Below are 26,006 nucleotides of genomic sequence, written 5' to 3'. Positions count from 1 at the left end.
TTTTTAGAACAATGGTGATCTATCTATGTTTTATTCATATTATGTGTGTAGAATTGATATTCTATACCTAAATTCAAGACTTTAAATTTATCCCTATTGAATTTTCTCAGAACAATGATTATATCAATCTTGTGGTCCTTATTGTCAGCAAATATTCCAAGTGTCCCAAATCATATTAAAATGTTATTGACAAATGTCTTAGAAAATAAGTAAAATACAGTACAAGATGTCTAATGTTAAATTTGTGGTATTCTATGTCAGTATGTAGCCAGTAGAGATCCTTTGTATTTGAGTTTGCTAACTCATGAAGGTCTTCTTGAATTGTTATTCTTTCATCTAGCATGTTAGTTATCCTTCCAACTTTATATCTAGTCCTTTCATCCTAGTCACTGATAACAATGTTAAACCACCCAGGACCAATTATAGATTCCCAAGTTATTTTAGTGAAATCTCCTGCCATGTTAACCATCTACCATCTACCCATTTCTAGATTTTCTTCTTTCTTAGATCATTTTTTCCTCTTGAGTAATTTTATAATCTCACTTTTCCCTTTTAAATCTTTCTTGGAATTTTCCCATAGGCAATTTGTGTTTTATTGGACTCAGTTATGCCCTGAGTGACTTGTTGGGGGACAGAACTATCCATCCAGTACCCTTTGCTTCAGACATGGCATAGATACAGACATGTTGGTGTCTCCCCAGTTCACTCTGTTCCCTAATTCTCTGGTTGAATGAAGTAGCAGCACAAACCACTTCCTTGTTGCTGTCCTAGACAGAGAAAACTTTTGATTTTTGCTTTTCTTCAGTGCATTTGTGTATATGTGCATAAGAAGAAGATGGGGAAAGTTGTGGTGGTACAGTAGAGTTGCACTCTATTCCAGACTCTACTTTTGGATTGTGCTTTCCTGATAGAGTATAATGGCCTGTCTTGTAGGGCATGTTGAGTAAGCATGGTAAAGATTAGAGATGATCCTCTCTTATTAATTCTTTGGGCTATCTTTTTATGTTTCTTTTTGCCTTATATCTTTAAAAGTTGCTGAAATTGCTTAATCACTTGTGCATAATTTCTATTTTAGAGAGATTTCAGGAGTCAAGAAATCAGAGAGTGTTTTATCTTGTTGGTCACACTGAACTTGAGTGTTCTACCATCTTTCCAAGATTCCCAACTCTGGCATTAACCTCGACTGCTCACTCTAATTCATCCTACATATTTCAACTCTGTAACATCTCTTTTCATTAATTTTCTCCTTCCTCCACAGCCATCAACATAATACAGGACTTCATTATCTGTGGGCTGAAAAATTGTAATACATCCTTTAATTGGTCTTTTCATGTGACTTTTCTAATACTTATATCTAAAAAATGTAATTTCCCTATTTAATAAACTCCAATGACTCCTGCTTTCTTTTGGGATCAAATGTAACATCCTTTCACTATTAAAACCCTTTACAACTTAATTCCAAGTTATCTATTGTGTCCTTTCTCACATTCTGCCTTTTTGCTTTCTTCACAAACTCTTCAATTATTTTCTTTGAGTCTTTGAATTGCCATGTCTAGATTGTACCTTCATAGTGTTATTGTGAAGTATTTTGTAAACTTTAAAATATTATAGAAATTCAGTTACTATCATTTGGACTTGATTCAGTTACTTTAAAAGTATGCCCTTTAAAAGTGGTATACTTTATGACATTTGCCCTCTCATAATTTGCTTACTCATCTTTCCTTTCTTCTTCCATCATTACTCTAGTTTTGTTCCCTTACTGCAATCTTCTCCATCCCCCAACCTTCCCCTCTTACCGTGTTATTTTACAAAACCTCTTTCATTGCTTTTGAGTGACCAATATTCCAGCTGTATAAAATAGCTCATATCTTAACCCATTTCCTCTGGCATATACAAATTAATTAGGTAAAAATGAAAAAGACCAGTTTAGAATTAACATAATATTTATTAGATGCCCTGGAGAATGGGGAATGAAAATGGAGAAGGACAGGAGAGAAGAGAAAGGTCCTAATGCTGGCAGACAATATGACTCTTTTTCTTCCTGTTTTCTTTAGAAAACAACATTTAGAAATTGGTTTTGACCATCTGATTGGGCAGGAGGGACTTGTGAGCAAGACAAAAATTTCTGACATACTTTCATGTTGTCATAGATTACTTGGTATAGGAGAGACCTAAAGTTACCTTTCTTTCTTGAGGAGAATGGGAAAGAGAAATATGCATTGTGACATAATGTAATGTTCCTTGATTGCCAGAAATCACTTTAATGACAATCCTCTGAATCACAGTTCAGGTGATTATAGCCACAAGACCCACTATATTTGCGTATATAAAACTCAGCATTTTAAGACATGCAATATTCTCTTTAAAATTTGTTAGAAGAACATTTACCACATCTTTTCCTTCTTCTTCTACTACTACTACCACAAAAATAAACATGCCAGAAATAATACTTTATGTCACATTCCATAATTAAAATGCTTAGTTCTTAGGGAAGTGGCCTAACTTCACCATAGAACCAGAGAGATTATAGGTGCTTGGTGATCTACAAAAAAATCTGAAACTTGAATGTTTATGCTTCAGAATGATAGAATTTAGAAGTGGAATGGACCTTGCAGGTTATCTAGTCAAACTGTTTTATGAGTGACAGAATTAAAACCCAAATCATATAGATAGTAAGTAGTAAAGCTAGAGTTGGGACAAAACTGCTCTGGGTCTAAATCCAATTTTTTGGTTTTGTTTTTCCCTACTACTACATGTTAATTTTACTTCCTTATTCTTGACAACTTCTTTCATTTTATAGCTTTTCATTAATATCCTAGAAGTATGTGAAATTTCTCATTTTGAATATTTTTCATATCTTCCCTAATAATTTATACACCTTGATTAATTCACTTTCGTCCTTTCAACCCAAACCAAAAAGGGAAAAAGTCCACTAGTGCCCAAATTATATATTTCAACTTTCTATGTGGCATAACTGAATTATTAAAATCTTTACTTCCTTTTGTGTTTTATTGATGTAGACTCAGTTCATTAAGTTTGGCAAAAGTAGCTACCAACAGTCTGATTTCCTCAACATCAGGAAAGGGCATCTCATTATAAATTCTGGAGAGGATATTAGAATGGATGGCGATAAGAGTGTTGGGGAATGGTGATTCATAGTTCCCATTTCTGGAAAAAAATGGAATTTGGTCATTTATGGTATCTTCAAGACCTTAGCCTTTTAAAATTTAGTAATATGTTTATTTTTAACATTCTTTTCATTTCCAAATAACTCCATCCTTCTCCTCTGTCCAATAGAACACCCCTTCTAATAAACCAAAACAAAAACAAAGAAACAAGAAATAGAATAAAAATAAGTCAGCAAAACTAAAAATCATATTGAAAATGACAGTGCATGTAATATTCCACACACACAATTCCCTTTTTCATCTTTAGAGTTATTCTTGGTCATTATAATTGCAAAGTATTCAATTTCCTTGTATTTCTTTCCATTTAGATTTTATAATCATTTTGAATATGATTTTCCTTGTTCTGATTGCTTTATGCTAATTCAGTTCATTTAAGTCTTTTTATGCTTTTTCTGAGTAATATCCTATTGCATTTGTATAACACAATTTGTTAAGTTAACAATGTTGATTTTATATTTTGGTTCATATAGGAATTTTATTCATGTCTTTGAGCTCCTCGTGATATTTGGGATTCCATGTGGCCTCCATGTCAGAATATAGGGATTTCAGTCACTTTTTCAAATTCAGTGCTAGAAAGGGAAGTGATTCACAAATTGACCAAAAATGTATTCCACTGACTTTTCTCATCATAGACAGCTGGTGAGTGAATGGGAGTAGGGGAATAGGAGTTGGTGACTTTAATGGTCAATTGATGACAGAACTAAAGAGCATCAGAGCTGGAAGAGATCTTATCAATTTTCTAGTTTGATTATCTTATTTTAAGATGATACTTTGAGACCCAGAAAGGAGAAATTACTTGTTGACAGTTACACATCAAATTAGAGGCAGAAGAACTAGAATCCAGGACATTTTATTTTATTCTACACTTACATCCAAATGATTGATCTTTGATATCTGTTTTGCTCTGATTTGTTGCAGTAAGCCAATGACATTCTAAGCATCAAGCATCTCTCTCCAGAGGTCATCTGAGACAAACATTTTGTGCCAGTTTCCTGTCTTACAGGCCCATGGGCAAGATGCTTGGGCAATCCTAATAAAGCACAGAGAAAATATAAAATTACTATATAAATTTCACTAAATTTGTAAGACTGATGATCTAATTATTTCTTCTACAAAAGATTCTGTTCTTCAGAAGCAGCTTAACAGAAAAATATTTAATACTCATGCACATTTAGTCAATTGTTTAGGATACAGGGTATCTGTTTCACTGAACTTGAGGTACACAACTCTGGTACTGAGTGGCACTAGCCATCCTGGAGGAGTACACAGAGATGGGCTAGGGCTGAATCTATCATTTAGAGCAATCTGCAGACAATCAAATATAAGGTCAAAATGACATCTAGTTATGACCATAATTGTCAGAGGTTGTGGCAAAGTTACAGTTATGATGGCAGTTTTAAAACTCCAAGTCATCATCAAGTCCCATTCTGTCACTTAGGTTACCATAAACTTGTTCTCCCATGTAGGTCCCATTTCCTTTGAAATTAATCCAGGACCTTTCCAAACAATCAAGAGTTCTTAATTTCTCAATTCAATTCCCTGCGTTTTCTTTTTGCCTTGTATTTCTTGAGAAGTTGGTATTCCAGCCATTTGCTGGCATTCTTCCATCCCTGAACTGATTTTTTCTTAAATTATGCTGTTTCTCTCCTAAAACACCTATTCTGCTGGTTACAATGAGTAGTCAACTTGATTCTTTTCTAACCTCTGATCCATCTACCCCCAATGAGTAAGTAAATATGGTAATCTATTCCTGACCAGATTATTATTGTCATTCATTTGACACTTTTCAAATGTTTTCTATTGTCTTCTTTTAATGTATATGTTCTGTCTCTATCTAAATTGTAAATTCCTGTAGTTTAAGCATATGAATAATTTTCTATCTCCCAGGGATACAGTATAAAACCCTGACCAGTCAGTTCTCAGTAAATCCTTGGTGATTTTCTAGAATTTATGTAAAGTGACTACTAAACTGCAATATCAAATATTTGCTATCAATAATTTTCCACATGGCTCCCAAAATTATATTCTTAAAGTACTTGGTCAAGAAGCTCTGGTGGCCAACTATTGCTTATAGGACTAAATACAAACTCCTGTTTGCCCCTTAAAGGCTTTTGTTGTCTGTTGCTAGCTTATACTTCCAGTCTTATTACACATAAGCCCTCTTCATATATTGCTTCCCCAGTCCAGCTAATCCAGTTTTGCTGTTTCTCCCATTTTCCATCTCATTGTCTTTGCCCACATAATTCCCTGTGACTGGAATGCATTTTATTTTTTCCTCTGCCTCTTAGAACCCTTCAAAATTTGGCTCCATTGTCACCACTCTATAAAACTTTTCTTAATCATCAGTTAGTGCCTGCTCCATGGAAGTGCCTTGCACTTAATTGGGTATTTTTCTTGCATGGATACATATATATATATTATTTCCCTTGATAGAACTAGTATAAATTCCTTGAGGTCAGAGACTTTTTCTTCTTTGTTTTTCTTTTTCCTTTTTTCCCTTAAATCATCAGACACCTACCATGATGTCTGGAACATGGTAGTTTAATCAATTCTTCTTGATTGGTTTATTAATGTTTCAACTCACTGACATCCCTCTGGCTAACTGTTGTAGTTGGTCATTCAGGATGGACAAACAATGGACGTTAGTATGGTCATAGGGTGCAGAGCAGATGTAAGGAACATGTAGAGCCTAATAAAGTTAAATAAAAGAACAAACCAGGCTCACAGAAACTCTGCCTTTCTCACTCCCATGTAAGGTAAGGTAAGGTGTTAGGTAAGACTAACACCATCACCCTTTGTCAATCCCTGTATAAAACAGTCAGATGACAATGGACAGAGTGCCTAGAGCAGGAAGACACGCCCTTCTGACTTCAAATTTAGACATTTACTAGCTATGTGGCTCTGGGCAAGTCATTCAACTCTTTTTGCCTCAGTTTCATCAACTGTAAAATGAGATGGAGAAGGAAGTAGGGTCATGAAGAGCTGGACACAATGACAGATAACTGAACAACAACAGCAATCCCTGTATGGGACTGTGCATCAGCATATCAGTGAAAAGTAAGCTAGAAGTCCTAGCATCTTGTATTCATATGTTTTTAAATCTAATTTTGTAATCTATCTGTTGTTTCAGAGCTCTTGCTGATATCTTAAGGCAACAGGGACCAATCCCAATAGCACACTGTGAAAGAGAGACTATCTCAGCTATTGATACCTCTCCCAAAGAGAACACACCAGTCAGATCCTCCTCAAAAAACCACTATACCCCAGTACGTACAGCCAAACCTGCAACAGGTAAGTATAACCTTAAGATTTTTCTCTGAGGATAGTGGGATAGTTAAATGATTCTCTGGTTTCTCTATGAGAGAGAGATTTCAAAATTGCAAGTGACATAAAAGAGACAAAACTTTCAAATGTTTCAATGGATGACAAGTAAGATTGGGGAATTATTTTGCCTGGAGATGATTTTGAATAGGAAAAATTTTCATCAATTTCTCAGCTAGTCAGGATACAGTCCTTAAGTAGAAAAGTAGACAAGATGGCTTTTGGCAAATCCTGAAAGCCTCAGGAAAGTGTGATGATTTAGTGATTATATACTATAACAAGAAACTAGAAAGCTGGTCACAAAAAAGAACCTGCAGTAACCACTGTGGATAGCCATAATCATTGTTTGAGGCTATATTCAATTACATGTTCATTTATGTGTTGGAAATATTGCCTATACTTGCACTGTTGGAAATATGAAAAACAAAATAATAAACTACTATTAGAGATAAGAGGGACTATTCAATTTGTCTTGTCATCTGAAGAATGTGTTATACCCTAAAGTTTAAACTGTAAATTTTAAGATCTGTCTTTTTGTGACCCTTTCCAACCAGTTCCTTGAAGACAGTTAGAATTTGGAGAATGGCTGACAAATATTTTGAGTCCCATATTGAATAGTTAAGGATGTAGGTACAAAGAGAAAAATGCTGAAATTCTGAGAAGTAAAAAACTCTCTAAGTATGACTCATGTGCTATCAATAAGTATATGAAAATATATTGATTACTGTAGCCCTGGAGACTCTGATTTTGAGAGAGCTTATTTTTGATGTGGTGAACACTTTAAACTTGGGGATCCATGAGAATGGGGGAGGTGAACTGAATCAGTAATTAAGATATACCTCTGCCAGGGGAAAGAAGGGTGACTTGTTCTAAGCAATAAATGAGATAAATTGAGATTTTGAATGATGTTTCATTTCTCTTTTAAAATGAAAAAAAAAAAACTAACTCTTTTCCAATCATATTACTATGTACTTGGCTTGAGGAAAATATAAAATAATGTCTTGTAACACTGCTTCATGTTTTTATAGCACTTTGTTGATTTCAATGATTTTTACATGCAAATATTATTTGATTACTAAATGATTTTGATAATATGCAAGACAACTAGCCTTAATTTATAAATAACAAAAATGTGAGCAAGAGAGAATAAATGCATCCCTAAATTATTTGACAATCATTTAGCAATAAGCATTTATTAAGTACTTAAAATATGTCATGCAATGTGCCTAGTACTGCGTTATAAAGAAAAAACAGAACAGTACCAGTATTCAGGGATCTTCTATTTTATTGGAGGAAAACAATACATATGTAAATAAGGAAAATACAAACAAATAAAAAACAATTTACAGGAATGAATGAAAAATGTGCTAATTATGTGGAATCAAGAAAGTCCTTTTGTAGATATTTGAACCAAGACTTACAGGTAGCTAGGAATTACAAAAGGCAAAAGAGATAGAAAACATATATGTACCATGGTGAGGACAGTCAGGATAAGAACTCAGATGGGAGATAGAATCTGGTGTGGGAGAAATTCAAGAAGGCCAATTTAACTAACAATGGAATGACTGATTATGAAATAAGTTTGGAAAAATAGATTGGAGAAAGGTTGTGAAGGGCTTTAAATGACAAATAGAGAAGTCTGCATTTTATCCCTGTAATGGTATAGATAAACCACTACTTAGTCTAATGCTGGTTTTATTCTAAAACATGAATACGATACTTCTTAAAATTTCTTCCTAAATCCTTATCTTGAAGTCAGATCCCTTCCTAGAGTTTGTTCATGGCTCTGAGAGTTTAGGAAAGCTTGGTATCAAAAGCTCTGCTAGTTTGTTATCAAGTTGTTTTGAAAGGTTTTTTTTTTTTTTTCTCTGACACTGATACAACTATAGTTCAGGCTGTAATCACCTCATGCCTGGACTGTTACAGTTTCTTCACTGCCTCAAATCTCTCTGTATTCTTCTCCATCTTCTACTGAACTGTCAGTCTGATTGTCCTAATGTAGGTCTAACCCATCAGTAAACCCTGTTTGCTTTTTATTACCTTCATGATATAAGATCCTTTTTTTGGGCATTTGAAGTTCTTTCAAAGCTGGCCCTTTCCTGCCTTTCCAGTCTTCTTGCAATATACTTTACTCCATGAACTCTATTATCCTTAACACTGTTAGCACTTGCTGTTTCTCCCAAAGAACTCTATTTTGGGAATTCAAGCCTTTTCATTGATTGTCTCCTATATCTTTAATGCTCCCTACCCTTCTCCCTCTTCATTTCCATCTCCCGATGAACTGGGAGGGAAACCATTCCTTTTCCTGAAGCTCTTTCCCTTTAAGATTATCACTCTGAAGCTGTGCTCCCTTTAAGATTACCACTAAATTGTGTTCCTTTTAAAATAAAAAATTGTGTCCCCTTTTTGATCTGAGAGATGAGGATCCCCCAGGCTCCAAGGAGTCTAGAAAGAGAGCCCATCTTCCCAGGGTGAGAGAAGCAACACTATTCAAGGGCAAATCAACTCCCATTGATCTTTTTGAAATTCTAAATTCTCATTCAACTGAAAAATCCTGGTCTGATCAGTTCAGGCTGTCCCACTAAGATACTCATATAACAGGTTCCCTTAAACTCACTCCTTGCAAAAGGCCCAAGCAATTTGCTAGAATCCTTTTGCCTGCTGAGGAGGCATTCCATTCTCAGTGTAAAATTCCATTTCCCTAATAGGGCTTGTAATACTGGAGAAACTGAGCAAGATAGAGATTAGAGAACAATTTAATAATTTATTTAATGGAGAGATTTACTGGGACCAAACCGATCCATGGTTTGGTCCCAGGGCTGAATGAGACTATTGTCTCAAAGAATCCAGGTGTGAATGTTAGATACAAGATTCTTTTATAGGGTAACAAGAACAATGACATAATGGGGGAGGTACCTGGATGGGGATGACCTAATTGGGGGAGGCACCTAGGATGACATAATGGGATGTACTGGAGAGGTTCCTGATATTCTAATGATGTCTAAAATGGATAAAGACCTTTATTCCATCAAACATTAAGAGAGAATGATTATAGCCTAAGGTCTAAGATATAAGACCTTTATCCTAACATTAAGAGGGAATGGTTATAACCTGAGGCAGAGTAACTGAATAGGACAATTAGGGAAACTGGGTCAGGACATTAAAAGAAAACTGTGGCACAAGAGGCTGTGCCACTATAGAAGTCAGTCTCTTAACAATCTGATTTTCTATTCGACAGTAAACTTTCATTTTGCAATTAATAATTCGGGAATAAGTGGATTCTTTCACTTTAAACCTGGGGCCAGCCAAAAAGGGGATTTTTTTTTTTTTTAACAACTGTCTTATTGCCACTAACCTCATCACCCACTCATCACCCAATCATCACTGGGAATTGAGGGGATACAAACCTCATTATTTTGGTTCTCTGACAGACTGGGAAATCCCTGAAAATCTGGACAAGGTTAAAAAAAAAAAAAAAAAAAACTTTCTTTTTTCTTCCCTGTTCTGTAGTGGACACCCAAAAACCTGGATAGCTTTAAGTCATTGGAGCCCCAGGCTCAAGCAGAATTCTCTCAGGCAGAATATCTGCTTTCTCTGACAAAAGCCCTCCTTTTGTCACTCTCCATTTCTAGACACTGTCTAGAGACGGACGAGGTACTATAGAATTTGAAGAAATTTAAGGCTTTTTTTCCTGTCCAAAATGAAGCAGAGACAAATTCTGCTTGAGAAAAATCCCCAAACTGGAAAGTTTAATATGCTTAGATTTGCTGGAAGGGAATCAGATTCCATCCAGCCCCTCTAGAGACAAAGGAGCCTTCTTTTGCATTTCAATGCACTCCTAAATCCCTTTTCCTCTCACCTGAGCTGAATCCTGAAACTTCCAAGGATTCTAATTTTAAGCTCTGCCCTAGGGCAGAAATGGGTAAGACACTCAGAAAATTGAATTCCCACCCCCCTCCCACTTCCCCACCCAACCTGGCCATTACTCTGGGAATCCCACCCAACTTTCTCAGGGGGTCCAAGGTCGGCACCCTCCTTGGTCTGTCCTGCAGAGATAAACGGAGAAACCTGGAGAAGTCAACCTTGAGCCCTCAAGCTTCTCCCACTCTGCTGTTACATGTAGCTGATGGAGTCTTTAATGACAGGAATCAGGCTTTAGCCAAGGAGAGAGGTCACAACATTAAAGCAAGATTTGGAGACATGTCTCTACTCTTAGCTGCTACTCTGGGGAACTACAGGAGTTGAGCCTTCCCTCCAATGCTCTATCCTCCAGCAGGAGTTTGGGGCTTGATTGCGCTCCCCCTTGCTGTAGTTTCAACATGGCATCAACAGCAAAATCCTCGCCATGCCCTGTAAGAACATTGCATTTCTTTGTCCATTCTCGTTCTGCAGCTCTGGTCTCTCCTCCTCTCCCCCTATAGAGTGGGGATTACAGAGGAACTCAAGACCTATTTTGAGACCTCTCCCAGCTTGGTAACTTGTCATTTAAATGCTCCTATCCTGTTTTCTTATTGGGGTATTGTTTAATGGTGAGATTAGGGACTCAATCTTATCTTCTCAAACCTCCAGAAAATTTTTTCACCCACCAACCTTAATTACACGGTTAAGAGACCTTGAGAAGTTTGTCGGCAGTCTGGAAAAGCAGAGCATGCCCATCCTAGACCCTTTGTCTCTTAAAGGAGCTGAAACTGCCAGCCCTTTCAGGAAGCATGCTTATGCCATACATTTTAAAACCGGACTTGATTTCTCTGATTTGGTCATCCTGCCTTAGAACAGTGACTGTCACAGCCCTTTTTAATTGAAGAAGCCTTAAAACTAACTTTGGGACAGCCATTAGAGCTTTAACTTCGCACTGGGTCCACAGCATTTTACCTTTAATCCTGCTACCCTGTTTCCCTAACTCCACCCAACCTGGAGAAATTAACTTTCTTGAAAATGGGGATACAAGGGCAGCTTATTCTGTGGGGACTCTCACTGGCAGCCTAGAGGCTAAACTATTGCCTCCTGGAACCTCTGTCCTAACTCAAGCTTTAGAACTGGGGAAGGGAGTAAGAGTCAATATCTATAGTGACTCCAAATATGCTTTTGCATGCTCACGGGGCTGTCTGGAAAGAAAAAGGATTCCAAACTGCTTTTGGTTTTTTGCTAACATTTCTGGGAGCCTCAGGACACATGTCTAAGCTCTTTGTGGAGAGATAACCTAGCTTTTTCAAAATACTACTGTGAGCACTCTGGAGGAATAGGTTATAACCTTCTTTCACTCTCCTACCTAACTTTCTCACTCCAAAGATGGGAACTTTTTGCTCCTAGCATATTCTCTCCTATTTTTCTTGATTGGCATTCTATACCCCTGCCAGCAATTAAGTCTGACTTTCTTGTAGGCTCCAACTCTTGTCAAAGTTGGAGCTTTAGGAAAAGTCCATTGGGAATAATGGTTGGGGAATTTGGCAATTGGTCATTTCAAAATTCCAAACCAATTCAATTAAATTGGGGAGGATCGTGCAGAGATTGTAGAGCGAGTGAAAATAGTTATTTTCTTTTCCTTCCTAGTTCCCTGACTGCAGCAGGACCACATGGGGTCAGAGGGAGAGAAAGAAACTCTGCTGTTTAGTGAAATTCGTTATTTGAAAACTCCTTAACTACTTTCAGCTAAGGAGCATTGTGGGCAGTATTGTTGGGTAGACTATCAGCATTCTTAAGGCAGCATTGTATAATGTTGCTGTTGCCATGTATAATGATCTTCTGGTTTTGCTCATTTTACTTAACATCAATTCATATAAGTTTCTCTAGGCTTCTCTGAAATCATCCTGCTGATCATTTCTTATAGAACACAATTTTCCCTAACATTCATATACCATAACTTGTTTAGCCATTTTCCAACTGATGAGCATCCACTCAGTTTCCAGCTTTTTTTCACTTCAAAAAGGGCTGCCTTAAACATTTTTGCACATATGGATCCCTGTGAATATGTTTCTTATAGAAATTTAGGTTTTCATCTTCTCTCCAATTTAAGAGAGTTGCCTAGAGCACTAAAAAGTAAAGCAATTTCTCTGGGATCACACAGGCAATATTTTTCAGAGGCATGTCTAGAATCCAGATCTTCCTGATTTAGAAATCAACTCTATCCATTATTCAACATGTCAGACTTCCTATAATAGCATAAAACCAAGGTTTCTTAAATTCCTTGATCTCTCTAAACTATTTCAACATTCAAATTAATACAATGAGAAGGAAATGTGTGTCCCACTATGTAATCAATGTTCCCTTCAAAAGTTCAAAAGAATTCTCATTAATTGGAGAATTCTCATTAATCTCATCAAGGAGATTCAGGGCAATTCCAATAGTCTTGAGATAGACTAAAGATGCATAGATGCTTCCCTTATCCAGGGAAAGAACTATTGAGACTTATTGGATTAAAGCATAGTATTTTTACCTTTTATTGTTGTTGTTTGTTTGTTTTTCTTCCTTGTGGTTTTTTCTCTTTTGATCTGATTTTTCTTATGTAGCACGACTAAAATGGAAATATGTTTAGAAGAATTGCCCATGTTTAACCTATATCATATTGCTTTCCTGTCTTAGGGAGGGGAGGCAGGGGAAGGAGGGAGAAAATTTTAGAACACAAGGTTTTGTAAAGATGAATGTTGAAAACTATATTTGCATCTATTTGGAAAAATAAAATATTATTACAAAAAGTCCTAGTAACATAGAATCTAGATTCTTTGGATTTGGTGGATTTCTGAACTCCACTCAAGTAACATATCCTTGCCTGATGTGATGTGAAGAAAAGATGGAAAAGTGAAGTATCATTGTATCTTTGTTGCATATCCTTCACACATAGCTTCTTTTCCTTATCTCTATTTTCTTTTTCTTTCTAGATGACCTGTCTTATCAAAATTTTGAGTCTTGTTGATCTCTGTTGATCTTTATCTTAATGTTCTTCAACATGTTTTCCCCTTCTTGTTCTTGGAATTTTAATATACAAATATATCTTCTTAATATATAAAATTACTTCAAAACCCTCCCCCCTTTACCTAACCTATTTCTTTTTTTCAGTAAAATGCATCCTCACATGTAAAGCTTTTTAAAATATATATAACTTTGTTCCTTTTTACCTTTATACATTTCTTATATTTTACTCTTGTTAAGTTTCTTTTTAACCCTGCCCTACTGGTCTCCTTGCTCTTCTTCACACATTACTGTTGTGCCACAGTTCCCTTTTGATGTCCTGACCTAGTTTCCCTAATTGTCCTATTTAGTTACTCTGACTCAGGTTATAACCTTTCCCTCTTCATGTTTGATGATAAAGGTCTACCTCAGTTGCTCTGCCCCAAAACCCCAGGCTATAATCATTCCCTTTTAAATGGTTGATGAGATAAAGGTTTTATATCTTTAGGTTATAGTCATGTTTGACAGGATAAAGGTTTATCCATTTTAGACATCATTAGAATATCAGTAACCTCTCCACTACCTCCCTCCATTGTGTCATCTTAGGTGCCTCCCCCATTAGGTTATCCCCATCCAGGTATCTTCCCCATTATGTCATTGTTCTTGTTATATAAAAAAGCTTGCTCTCTGATACTTAGGACTGGATTCTTTGAGATGATAGTCTCATCCAGTTCTGGAACCAAGATCCATTTGGTCCCAGTATATCTCTCCATTTAATAAACTATTAAATTGGTCTCTAACCTCTGTCTTGCTCAGTTTCTCTGGCATTACATTTTGGAGCTGCCCAGCTAGAGATATTGGTAACTGAGAACGGGACTAGGGATTAGAGACATTTTAAGTCTCCACTTTGGGCCTGGAAACAGTTGGGGATCTGGGTTTTCTCTTTCTTGGAAAGGCTAGCTCTCTGCATTCCTCCAGAGGCTCCAGAAAGACAGCAGTTCACCAGCTGGGGTCACTCCCAACAATGGATACTTTCGATTCAGCCAGGAGAGAGTAAGTCTAATTTGATTTGTTTTTATCTATGTTAGCACTTGGATTCTCTTATTCAGGATGCTGGATAATACCCTCTGGTTTTATGTCTCCTAGACACCTGGTCTGATACTTGCTTGTGCTAACACCTGGGCTCTCAGAATAACAGGACACTGACAGGTGTTAAAATTCTAAGAAGTAGTGTCGTACTGGACGTGGTTGGCACTACCTGAGTATCTCCTAAGACACATCTGGTTCTGTGTGGCAGTTGGCACAACTCTGGACATTCCAGAGTATAAACCTGGGTGTCTTTTAAAGACACCATTTGGCTTGGCCTTGATTAAGTGTTGACCTGGATGTGCTTGTCACTATTGGGGTGTCCTTTTTAAGACACCATTTGGCTTGGTTCTTGATTAGTGTCGAACTGGACGCGGTTGTCACTACTGAGGTGTCCTTTCAAGACGCCACTGGCTTGGTTTTAATGTTAGTGTCCTACTAAATGTTGTAACTGTGCAGTCTAAGTGTGATCAGTGTTCTTTATGTCTTGTATGTTATTGTTCGTTTTGTGGCTTAAGGTTTAAAAAATAAAAACTCTTAAAAAGATATTAGGAGTTCTAGTGGTACATGGTATAAGGTCATTTTATCATGGGAAAATCTGTCTCAAAACCAAAAACTCCATTAGAACATCTCTTAAACACTTTTTTGAGACATTTAAACACCATGATTATGGGATTATGGGATATCATGGAAAAAGGATAAATTAAAACTGTTTTGCTAAAAAGTGTTACCTTCCTTTGGGGTAGGATGGCCACTAGAAGGAACATATGATAAAAAAATAGCACAAGCAGTGCACCATATTGACATCTGGCTACAAGTTATTTCTTACCCTCCTTCCTGACTAAGGACAGTTTTAAAATTGTGGGAAATTAACTTTACTGTTGTCTATGCAGGCTAGAATTAGTTATCTTTTAAGTATAAGATCTTAAAAGAACAATAGCTTGTTAAAGAAGTTCTGTTAACTTGCCTGAAAGGGGTCATGTGCCTCTAATTAGGTAAAGTATGTAGCAAAAGAATCTGACTTTTTTGAAAGCTTTAACTTTGGCCAAGTTGGAGCTTAGGAGTTCATTGGGAATAATGGCCACAGAGGGAGAGAAAGAAAAACTATGCTGTTTCATTATGGCAATGAGATAGAAAAAACAATTTTATATTATTGGGAATTTAAATTTAAATTTGTTACCTATTATAACACTGTAAATTATGCTTTAAATCCAGCTCTGCTGGACATGTGGGTTTTATGGAAATCCCCCCACCCACCCACTGATTTCTGCTACTTTAAATGTTGGGTGGGGTAGGGATCTTTTGTAAAGATTTAAACTCCGACCCCTGAGCTCTAAGCCGACAGGATGGAGGAAGAGGGCCCCAGCTTTCGGAAGGAGCTGGTAAACAAGTTGCTGTACTTACACTTTAAAGATGACAGATGCAAAGTCAGTGGAGATGCTCTGCAGCTCATGGTGGAAATGCTGAAGATCTTTGTCCAAGAAGCTGCAGCTCGTGCAATAAGACAAGCCCAGGCTGAAGACCAGGAAAAAGTTGACATTGAACAGTTTGAGAAAGTGTTGCCACAGCTGCTTCTTGATTTTTAGAAACAGCAGCATTGGAGAAGATGGAGATTATCGGATCAAGCTGAGCTACCCGTAAACCTTCTCCAGTCATCTATTTGCTTTTGATCGTTATAAGACAGGGAATCAACCTTATACCAACATTTTGGCTGTGTCTTATTTCAAGAAGAAATTCTAAGTGGCCAGATTCTGTTTACTTCCTGACATGACTGAATCAAATCAAAAGAAAATTTCTATAGCTACTGCCTGCCTGAGAATTTCTACCACAATCGCTTAGCATCAGGATGAGGGTCTCTTTTTTTCCCCTCTGCCAGGGTTGGAAAATAAGGAAGCTTATATGGTATCTTCCTTGAAATAGCACATGGTGGGGGCGGGGTGAAGGAGGAGGAAAAAAGGATAGTGGATGAGGTACTGGGACCAAGGAAAGAACTAAGAGGGGGCAAGCCAGGTCACGTTGGAACAAAATGAGGTGCTCTAGTTCCAGAAGACTTGGGTTTCCTGCCCCAGGGGCTACTCATTTAAAAATCAAGGTGCTGGTGCAGCCATCTATTTTTAGCTCCCTGGAAAACAAAAGCTGTATGTCCATGGGACTGAGGCGTCACCAAACCCCTGCCTCATCTCCAGTGCCAGCCCCATGACTTCAGCAGAGTCCCCCCAGTTATTCCCCCCCCCCCATGGCCCCAAGATGAGTTCCCCAAGACCTCCACTGAGCATCAAGCTCACAGCCAGGTACCTGATCTTTAGTTTATACACAAACAGAGCTTGGTGCTTGCCTTCTCCCAACATTCTTGCTGCCATCTGACATCAAAGCTAGTTTGTAACCTTTTAACCATTTGATATTCCCCTCAGAAGCTGCTTCCCTGAGCTATAAATTTGTTCTCACAAAGCAACATCAATAAATCAAAACTGTCTCCCTCAAAAAAAAAAAAAAAAAAAAAAAAAAAGATTTAAACTCCCCTCCCCAACCCCCCACTGCTGTTACTTCATCTATTGGAGCATTTAGTTAGCCTGGAGTGAAGTTTAATTTGACTTCCCTCCTCCCCACCCCCTTTCTTGGGAGGTGGAGTGAGGGAAGGGCAGTCACATGGAATCCTCTCCTTCCCCCTCCCTCTAAACTATTCCAGACATTTTTTTTTTTTATCAAGTTGTAGCTATCTGGTTCTTGGCTAAAAGCAGCAAACTGATTTGTATAAATACAAGGTTATGGTAAATACCTGTTTAGGATTTGTTATTGGAGATAAAATTTCTTGGGTTTGTAGTTAATATGTCAATGCATTTTTTTCTTCCTGTAACTGATTTCTATAATCAGAGCAATGGTCAATGAGAAATTGTTAATTCAATTATGTCATACCTCGCTGTAATCATTATATCCTAAATACTTAAGCAAATACATATTTAGTCTGGACATCTATTGGTTACTAGATATTGTATCTGGATATTCAAGTTTTTTTAAGGTTTATAACTAATGAGAGGCCACATCTTGTAGCAGGCCTTGTGGACTAGTCTTTATATCTCAGACTGTTCTAACTTTTCTTTGTTAGATTTGTTTTTGTTTCTAGATTTGGTCAAATTACAGATATATTGATTTGCTTCTGGGACCTAGATCAAGCTTTGATTGTCAGCTTGTCACACCACACCCATCCCCCTCCCTGGACTGAGCATCTTCTCCCATTTTCAGCAGGAAGCAGCTTTTGAGAAAACCATCGCCCCTTCTCCTGATGTAATTTGGACTGATGTGGGGGAGTGGGAAAGTGGTTGAATTGTTAGAATTTTAACTGTATTACTGTATGTTTAAGACTTGGGATGGAAATTGTTAAACTTGTGTAACTATTGCTGTTATGGTTGAGGAACTTTTAATCTGTTATATATATGCATATGTATATGATTTATATGTCGGATGGTTATTTGATAATTCTTTTCCAGAAAAAGAAAAGGGAGCAAGAAATAGAAAATTGGGGAAATGGGTATATTTTCTTAGGCACTTCTGCCCTACCCCCTATCTTACTAGTTCATATTTAATTGGAAGTCCTTTAAACAGTCCTTTTCATTTTTTACTCCTTGCTTAAATTTACTGGACTATGATTTGCTGGTTGTGTTTTAACTTTGAAATCCCTTATTCTGTTGGAATTGCCCTGGCAGAATCAGTTTTGGGGATTATTTTTTAGAAACAACCAGAAATTGGATACCTGTCTTGAAACTGCTAGTCTCTCTGACCTGTTTCTCCACTCCTGTTACTCCAGATCCTTAATTAGTATTTCAACGTACTTAAAAGGAACTTGTAGTTGATATCAGGCCTCTAAAAGTTTGAGGTTTGCCTGCGTTGGTGCATAATTTGCTCAGAAATCTGATCCTTTTCTGCAGCCCTGTCTGTTCCTCTGGGCAGTTCCTCAGAGGCGGGTTGCCTCTCTGAATGGGTAGCACAACTGTCTTGAGCCCTGCTGCTCTGTAAGCAGAAGCCGAGTCATGCACAAATGACCTCAGACCTAACTCACAGTGAACTGTCCATATGCTCCCCAACTGCAGAGAATATGACATGATTGAAATAAGGAACTTTGTGTGTTGCTGATTAACTCTGGGGTTATCAGGCAGAGACTTGACCTCGCCATAAGTCCTTACATTGTTCTACCTTTATTTTGATTTTTATTTGGTCTATTTACTTCACATAGGGTTGTTCAAAATTATGGTGCTAAGACCTTCTAGAGTCAAAGATTTGACTAGAATTCAAAGATTTGAATAATTAGAAGAGAGTAAGGAATGTTGTGCCACAGTAACCTTTTGATGTCTTGACCTAGTTTCCCTGATTGTCCTATTTAGTTACTCTGCCTCAGATTATAACCTTTTCCTCTTCATGTTTGATGAGATAAAGATCTACCTTAGTTGCTCTGACCCAAAACCCCAGGCTATAATCATTCCCTCTTAAATGGTTGATGAGATAAAGGTTTTATATCTTTAGGTTATAGTCATTCCTTCAGTAATGTTTGACAGGATAAAGGTTTATCCATTTTAGACATCATTAGAATATCAGTAACCTCTCCACTACCTCCCTCCATTGCGTCATGCTAGGTGCCTCCCCCCATTAGGTTATCCTCATCCAGGTATCTTCCCCATTATGTCATTGTTCTTGTTATCCTATAAAAAAGCTTGCTCTCTGATACTTAGGACTGGATTCTTTGAGATGATAGTCTCGTCCAGTCCTGGGACCAAGATCCATTTGGTCCCAGTATATCTCTCCATTTAATAAACTATTAAATTGGTCTCCAACCTCTGTCTTGCTCAGCATTACAATTATATTTTATTTGTTGTCTCAGTGTCTTTACACTGGCTATCCAACATTCTGTTATGCTCTCTCTCCTCAAGTGTGTCTCTTAGAATCTTTGGATTTCATTAAGATTTAAATCAAATGAAACTTTTACAAAGATTCTCTCTTGGCTTCCTTTGCTGCTAGGCCTTTTGTATATCAGGGACCTTTTCCCTATATTTCTAACTTCCAGCTACTCTATATGTATTTTATAGATGTTTAATTCATTAGAATGTAAGCTCCTTTTTGATAATCCTATCACAAGTCTGAATTCTCTTTCTCTGTTCTGCTTTTTGCGTGGAAATGTTTATCTTATTTGGTGTTTGTTAACTTCAAAATTAAACAAACAGCATCAACAAAAATAATTAAAACAACTGAGGATTGGTACAGGGAGAAAAAATGTGGGCTTTTTGAAAGTAAGAGATACTTTTTCCCTTTCATTATATCCCCAGTACTTAGCACAGTGCTTATTTTAAAAGCACTTATTGATTGATTCTACCACTTTAATATTTTAGTCATCAATCTCATGTGTTGGCATAGTAACATCACATATCAGTGATACACAGGAGATAAAAATTTCGCTCTTTATGTTGGCATCTCTAGTTCATCTTGCTTGTCTCCAATATTCTGTATAATTATGTTTAGCTAGGTTCTTATTATTGTGAATAATGAAACCACTAGATTGGTTGCCTTACTTGAATTTATACTGCATAATCCCATTGGAATAAACTAGTTATCATATTTTACATAATTACAACTTCAAACAGTGCAAATTCAAATACATGGAACTACTTCAGGAAATTCACTCTAATTGGAAACTTTCTTCATAAACGTCTAGGGCAATGGGATTTACTATTGACTCATTTCTCAGATTTTGTCTCCTGTGACGTTTCTAGTGTCTCTTCTATTATTTTTCCTATATAACATGTACCCTTCATGATATCTAACTTGATATATCAACACATTAAATTTTCTGCCCTATCCTTTTTTTTCAGGTTAAAGCTTTTTTTTTTTTTGCAAAAATGGTGACAACTATATATTTACTTATTTTTTAGGTTAACCTGGGCTCTAGCAAGAAGTTCTGTCATTCCTATGTTTAAGCCATAATGTAGAAACCCAAATTGCTCAGACCATAACCAATTATGCACTTTCTAAATCTCCCTTGATTTTTCTGAATGCTTTGCCTTTATGGGCAATAGCTCTGAAAAATCACCTATTCCTTTCAGTCAAAATAATGCCTTTCATAATCTTTAGCAATGCTTTTCTCACTATTTCTTTCCTGCATGTAAATATTGCTGTCAAAAATAAATAGTAATTATATAGTTTAATTACTCTTGGAAGTTTCTATGTCATATCTTGGATAACTGTCCCAGGAAGACAGAAGACTTCTTTCTTTTATCAAGTTGACAAATCAATAATTGCCTTAATGCTCTTCAGTGGGGACTAACTAGGAATCATAGCTAAACTTTTGTTTCCAGTCCTTACTGAATGATTTGTTTCCTGAGAATACCTGTGGATACAAAACTATTTCTTCGAGAAAAGCATATGTTGCTTCTTTAAAATATCTAGCTCTTTCTATTCTAGGAAAAAAAGTTTGTATTTGTTTCTTATCTTCAACTTTTCACTGGTTTTACTACCCTCTTTACTATTTTTTACATTATTTCACCTTTCAATACTTTAAAACCAATCAGCTGCCCTCTTATCTGTCCAATACTTGCTTTTCTTCTTTGTTTTTACATTGAAGTTTTCCTTTCTCTCTTCATTCCTTTCTTCCTTCCTCCCTTCTTTCCTCTCTCCTTTCTTTCCTTCCTTCTTTCTTTCCATTTTTCTTCTTTCTTTTTTCTTTGTCCATATATGAAGCTGAGAATTTCAATTATGTAACTTTTTTTTTTTTCTGAGGCAATTAAGGTCAAATGACTTGCCCAAGAAATGTTAAGTGTCTGAAGCCAGCTTTGAACTTAGGTCCTCCTGACTTCAGGACTGGTGCTCTATACACTGCACCACCTAGCTGCCCCTATTACATAACTTTTAAAAAAATGTATATTAAATTTAACAGAATAGTAATAAAACAAAAAGAAGTTCCAAATCTCTGTATATTTTTGTGTATTGTTTCATTTTTTTCTTTCCTTTCTTCATTTTTTGAAACTATTATCACTATCTATTCAGGTGTCTATTCCCAACCCCCTCCTCCCAAATAGAAGCCTCTCCCATATAAGGAAGATGTACATTGCCTGTATCTGTATCTTAATTTATACTTCTAGTCTATTTTCTCTCTTTTTTTGCTGGGGCAATTGGGATGAGGTGACTTGCCCAGGGTTACAGAGCTAAGAAGTGTTAAGTGTCTGAGGCCAGATTTGAACTCAGGTGCTCCTTACTTCAAGGCTGGTGTTCTATCAACTCTGCTACCTAGTTGCTTCCTATTATCTCTCTCTTAAGAGATGGGAAACCATGTGACATCATTAGTGTTCTGAAATTATGACTGATTATTGCACTAAGAGTTTTTGTCTTTCAAAATTATTTTTTGATCATTAGTTATGTAAATTATTAGATGAATAATTTCTGAAGAGAAACAATATTTCCAGGGAGCCACTGGCAAAAACTGATCAGAGCCTGGTCCTTTGGAGATAAATAAGTCTTACAATCATAGAATGATAGACTTAAAAGAACATCTAGTCCAACTCTGCTGCCCTTATTTACATTTATTTAAACTGAGTCCCAAAAAAGGAAAATAATTTACATGAGATCAGATAATTATATAGTATTAGAATTCATACCTCCTCCCCTTTCAATAGCATCAGTAGATGGAAAATGAAATATTTATCTGGATTATTTGATCAGAGTAGACAGCAAGTTTGATCAATTAATTTATATGATAAGTATTTGTTATATTTTTCCCCAACTAGCAAATTCTGAGTTTTTTTCCTTGAATTATTTGGAAAATTTAACTCCATGGACATGACTTAAATCCCATGTTTCTTACACTGGGACATATTACTATTCTCCTCCCACTTAAAAGTATGCATCCTGTATTAGAGGTCCCTTTATGAGCAGGGAATTTAGCAAGTTCCTGGAAGAGTGCCAGTACTTATCTCTTCTTGGCTCCTTTATGCTGATTTGTATTCGGGCCCAATATTTCCCTTTGTATGTGTTTAGCTTAGGAATTTATCACTCATCTCTGATGATTTATTGATAAACCTACACTTTAATAAATGTGGCCTTCTGTTCCCTTTCATAACTAAAGCAAAGGAAATTGGACCTCTGTTGAGGAAATCCAAGATGGGTAGAAGGCTATGGTGGGAAGATGAGCCTTACATATAGAGAGTGAAGGTCCTGTGGCCAGTTTTTGAGCCATTTTATTACAGTGAGACTCTTATACAGGAATGCTTCACAATGAGAAGAGAAAAGGAAACCCAAATCACAAATCTTATTCCATTTCCCACCTGGCTGTTTTCCTGGACTTTATCATCTCTAAACCCTCATCAATTTGTAACATATATTCATCTCTGAAACACCTATCTCCACAGTATCTTCTCTCTGATAGGAAAGGGGGAATGGGGATGGATATTATAGAATTCCTCTCTTCTCCTCCTTGATTTGGAAGGCACCCAGGGAATTCTCCACATCATTTTCTACTTAGCTGCTTTCTTATACTTAATCATCTCCAGAAACTCATCATTCTACAAGATCAAATCATCTCAGAAACTCTCATCTTCCTTTGATCATTTCCCACTTTTATTATAAAACATCATTCTCCCACTCTGCTTACCTCTTATTTCCCCTTTTTAGCTTCTTTTTATGTTATATCTGACTCCTTGAAGTCACACCTTTTTTTGTATACTGAGTGCTTAGCTCTGTGCTTAGTTCATAGCAGGAACTTGATGAGTGATTTTTGACTATTTCCTGGTGACTATAAGTAAGTAGAAGTCATGGTTAAGAAGAGTTAGGAACTTCTAGATTAGGCTATACTTTCTCTAATCACAAAGCTCCTGAAATAATTTCTGGCTTTCTTCTCAAGCTACTAGGAATGTTCATTGACTGGTTACGTCAAATAAGAACTCATGTCTTATCACATGATAGTTGAGTTGGATCTACTGTTGAGAAAGAGCTCATTATTTTGTGACTTGTCCCAATGCATGTGAATGGGATATTCTACAGCTTGTATATTTATTCGACTTTACCCATGGGAGAGAGTAAGGTAGATACAGTTAGCTGTCTTCAAGTATTTAAAAGCCTTTCATATAAAATCAGGATTAGAGCTTCCCCACATGACTAGGCCATAATTAGGAGTACTGTTGGCAGTTGCTGAATGAAAGATTTCAGGTTGATACAAGGAATAACATTTTAACAATTAGAACTCACCAAAATTGAAATATGAGACCTTGAATATTTGTTGAAATAAAATAATGAATTTCCTATATTCTGACAGAAAATCAAAGGAAGTAATTATGGAAGTAGTTACAATTTTAGATCCTAATAATCAAGAACTTCAGGGAATAATGAAGGAAATAGCAATTTTGTTTTACAATGTGGAAAAGTATCTCTTGGACTTCATCTGATTTTGGGAAGAAACATACATGTATTTATATATGCACATACAAGCATACACCTATATGTGCATGTTTATGTACATACTGAACAAGGAAATGCACAGTGATAGATGACAGTCAAGATGATTATCTCCTTTGAAGAGTTTAGGGACAATTTTTTTTTTTTTTTTTTTTTTTTTTTTTTTTTTTTTTTTTTAAGACAAAGGAATGGACGTCTTGAGTTTTAGGAAGAGGATTTTGTATGATGAATTAGAAGACTTGCGTTCTAATCCTAGAACTGCCATTAACTAATGTCTGACTTGGATCAAGCTATTTTACCCCACTCAGATTTTGTTTCTAATCTAGTGAATGAAACAATCCATAGGACATAGTGGAAGGAATATGCTTTCTACATAGCCAGGAGCTTGCTCACTGCGATATCAAACTAAAAAATGTGCTGCTTAACAATAAGAACTGAGCCAAGATCACTGACTTGGGTTTTTGTAAGCCTGAGGACATGATGTCTGGTAGGATTGTGGGTACCCCAATCCATATGGCCCCAGAGCTCTGGAATCCCATGTCTTTTCTCTTGAAGTTGAAAGACCAAAGATCAGGCTCTTTCTTCTCTTAAGTTCTTATGAACTCTGCTTTTAAGCAGACCCAGAGCATTGAATAATCAAACTCTACCCATAAAGAGATTTTTATAGAAATATTCTTCACCTTAAAGGCCAAAATCCAAGGGTTCTATTGGTTAGTGACTCTAGCTACAATTTTGAAAGAGAAATAAAAAAAAAAAGAAACAACTAAATGAACTCCATAGAAATATAATAGGGTATCTTAAATTCTATCCTTGAATCTCTTTATTCTCAAGTTTGATAAGTTGAGAGGTTAAAAAAACAAAAATAAAATTCAAGCATAAATTTCTTAATTATAAAGCCAATATAATATAATTCTTTTTTGTTAAAGCTTTTTATTTACAAAACATATGCATGGATGATTTTTCAACATTGACCCTTGCAAAGCCTTCTGTTACAAATTATTCCCTCCTTCTCCCTATCCCCTCTCCTAGATGGCAGGTAGTCCAATATGTATTAAATGTGTTAAAATATATCTTAAATCCAATATATGTATACATATTTATATAGTTATCTTGCTGCACAAGAAAAATCGAATCAATAAGGGAAAAAAATTGAGAAGAAAACAAAATGCAAGCAAACAACAACAGAAAGAGTGAGAATGCTATGTTGTGTTCCACACTCAGCTCTCATGGTCCTCTCTTTGTGTGTAGATGTCTCTGTTCATCACTGAACAATTTGAATTGGTTTGAATCATTTTATTGTTGAAGAGAGTCATGTCCATCAAAACTGATCATCATATAGTATTGTTATTGTAGTGTATAATGATCTCCTGGTTCTGCTCATTTCACTTAGTATCAGTTCATATAAGTCTCTCCAGTCTTCTCCGAAATCATCCTGCTGGTCGTTTCTTATAGAACAATAATATTCCATAACATTCCTATACCTTAACTTATTCAGCCATTCTCCAATTGATGGGCATCCATTCAGTTTCCAGTTTCTTGCCACTACAAAAAGGACTGCCATGGAATATAATTTTTTATAGAGAAGATGGAACAAATCTCTAGTTGGGACCAAAGAAAGCTGAAGAAACAGATTCAATTCAATAATAAAAGGACCCAAATTTATTTCAATAATACTAAAAAGAAATTCCTTGAAAACATGCTTTTATATTACTTCCTAACTTAAAACTGTGGAGATATTGGAAATAGGTGGGCTCCAGTTGCTGCTGAACTCTTCAGATAGCTTCTAAACTCCTTAGTTGTCACTAAGCAAGGCTTTACCTTCACTACTTTTAATCATGGCTAATTCCTTTTCCTAGCTGTCAGCTGCATTAGCTAGGCTTCTGCAGCTGTCAGTCATAACTAACTCTTCCTCTATAGTTATAAGTCTGTCCCTGAAGTCACATCTTTATCTTCTGTCATTGAAGATCTGTCTCTTCAGCTATTGCTGTGTCCCAATGTTTCTTCTATCATTGATTACCAAATTTCTGCCACTATAACTGTCCCATCAACCTGAAGTCAGCAACACTGCTTATTGCCTTTTACCAGAACACCTGAACTATA

General features: G+C 36.4%; 2 protein-coding genes across 2 annotated transcripts in view; both read left to right on the top strand.

The window, feature by feature from the left end:
• The window catches only part of SHISA6 (shisa family member 6), a 545,098-nt gene that overhangs the window by 57,515 nt on the left and 461,577 nt on the right, over positions 1-26,006 (top strand). Inside the window, exon 3 of the mRNA XM_031965534.1 lies at positions 6,319-6,479. Within this exon, the coding sequence (XP_031821394.1) occupies positions 6,319-6,479 (161 nt within the window). The remainder of the gene's footprint in view (positions 1-6,318; positions 6,480-26,006) is intronic.
• On the top strand, positions 15,785-16,436 carry LOC100932545 (centromere protein X-like). Its single transcript, XM_012550268.3, has one exon. It carries the CDS (start codon positions 15,827-15,829, stop codon positions 16,064-16,066), a length of 240 nt encoding a protein of 79 aa, XP_012405722.1. The 5' UTR covers positions 15,785-15,826; the 3' UTR covers positions 16,067-16,436.

The sequence above is a fragment of the Sarcophilus harrisii genome, chromosome 4 (genome assembly GCF_902635505.1).
Source record: "Sarcophilus harrisii chromosome 4, mSarHar1.11, whole genome shotgun sequence".
Classification (NCBI taxonomy): domain Eukaryota; kingdom Metazoa; phylum Chordata; class Mammalia; order Dasyuromorphia; family Dasyuridae; genus Sarcophilus; species Sarcophilus harrisii.
This window is presented reverse-complemented; position numbering and strand designations above follow the sequence as displayed.

Excerpts from the sequence above, each read along its gene's own strand:
- LOC100932545 (XM_012550268.3), top strand. The coding sequence starts at position 15,827 with ATGGAGGAAGAGGGCCCCAGCTTTCGGAAGGAGCTGGTAAACAAGTTG.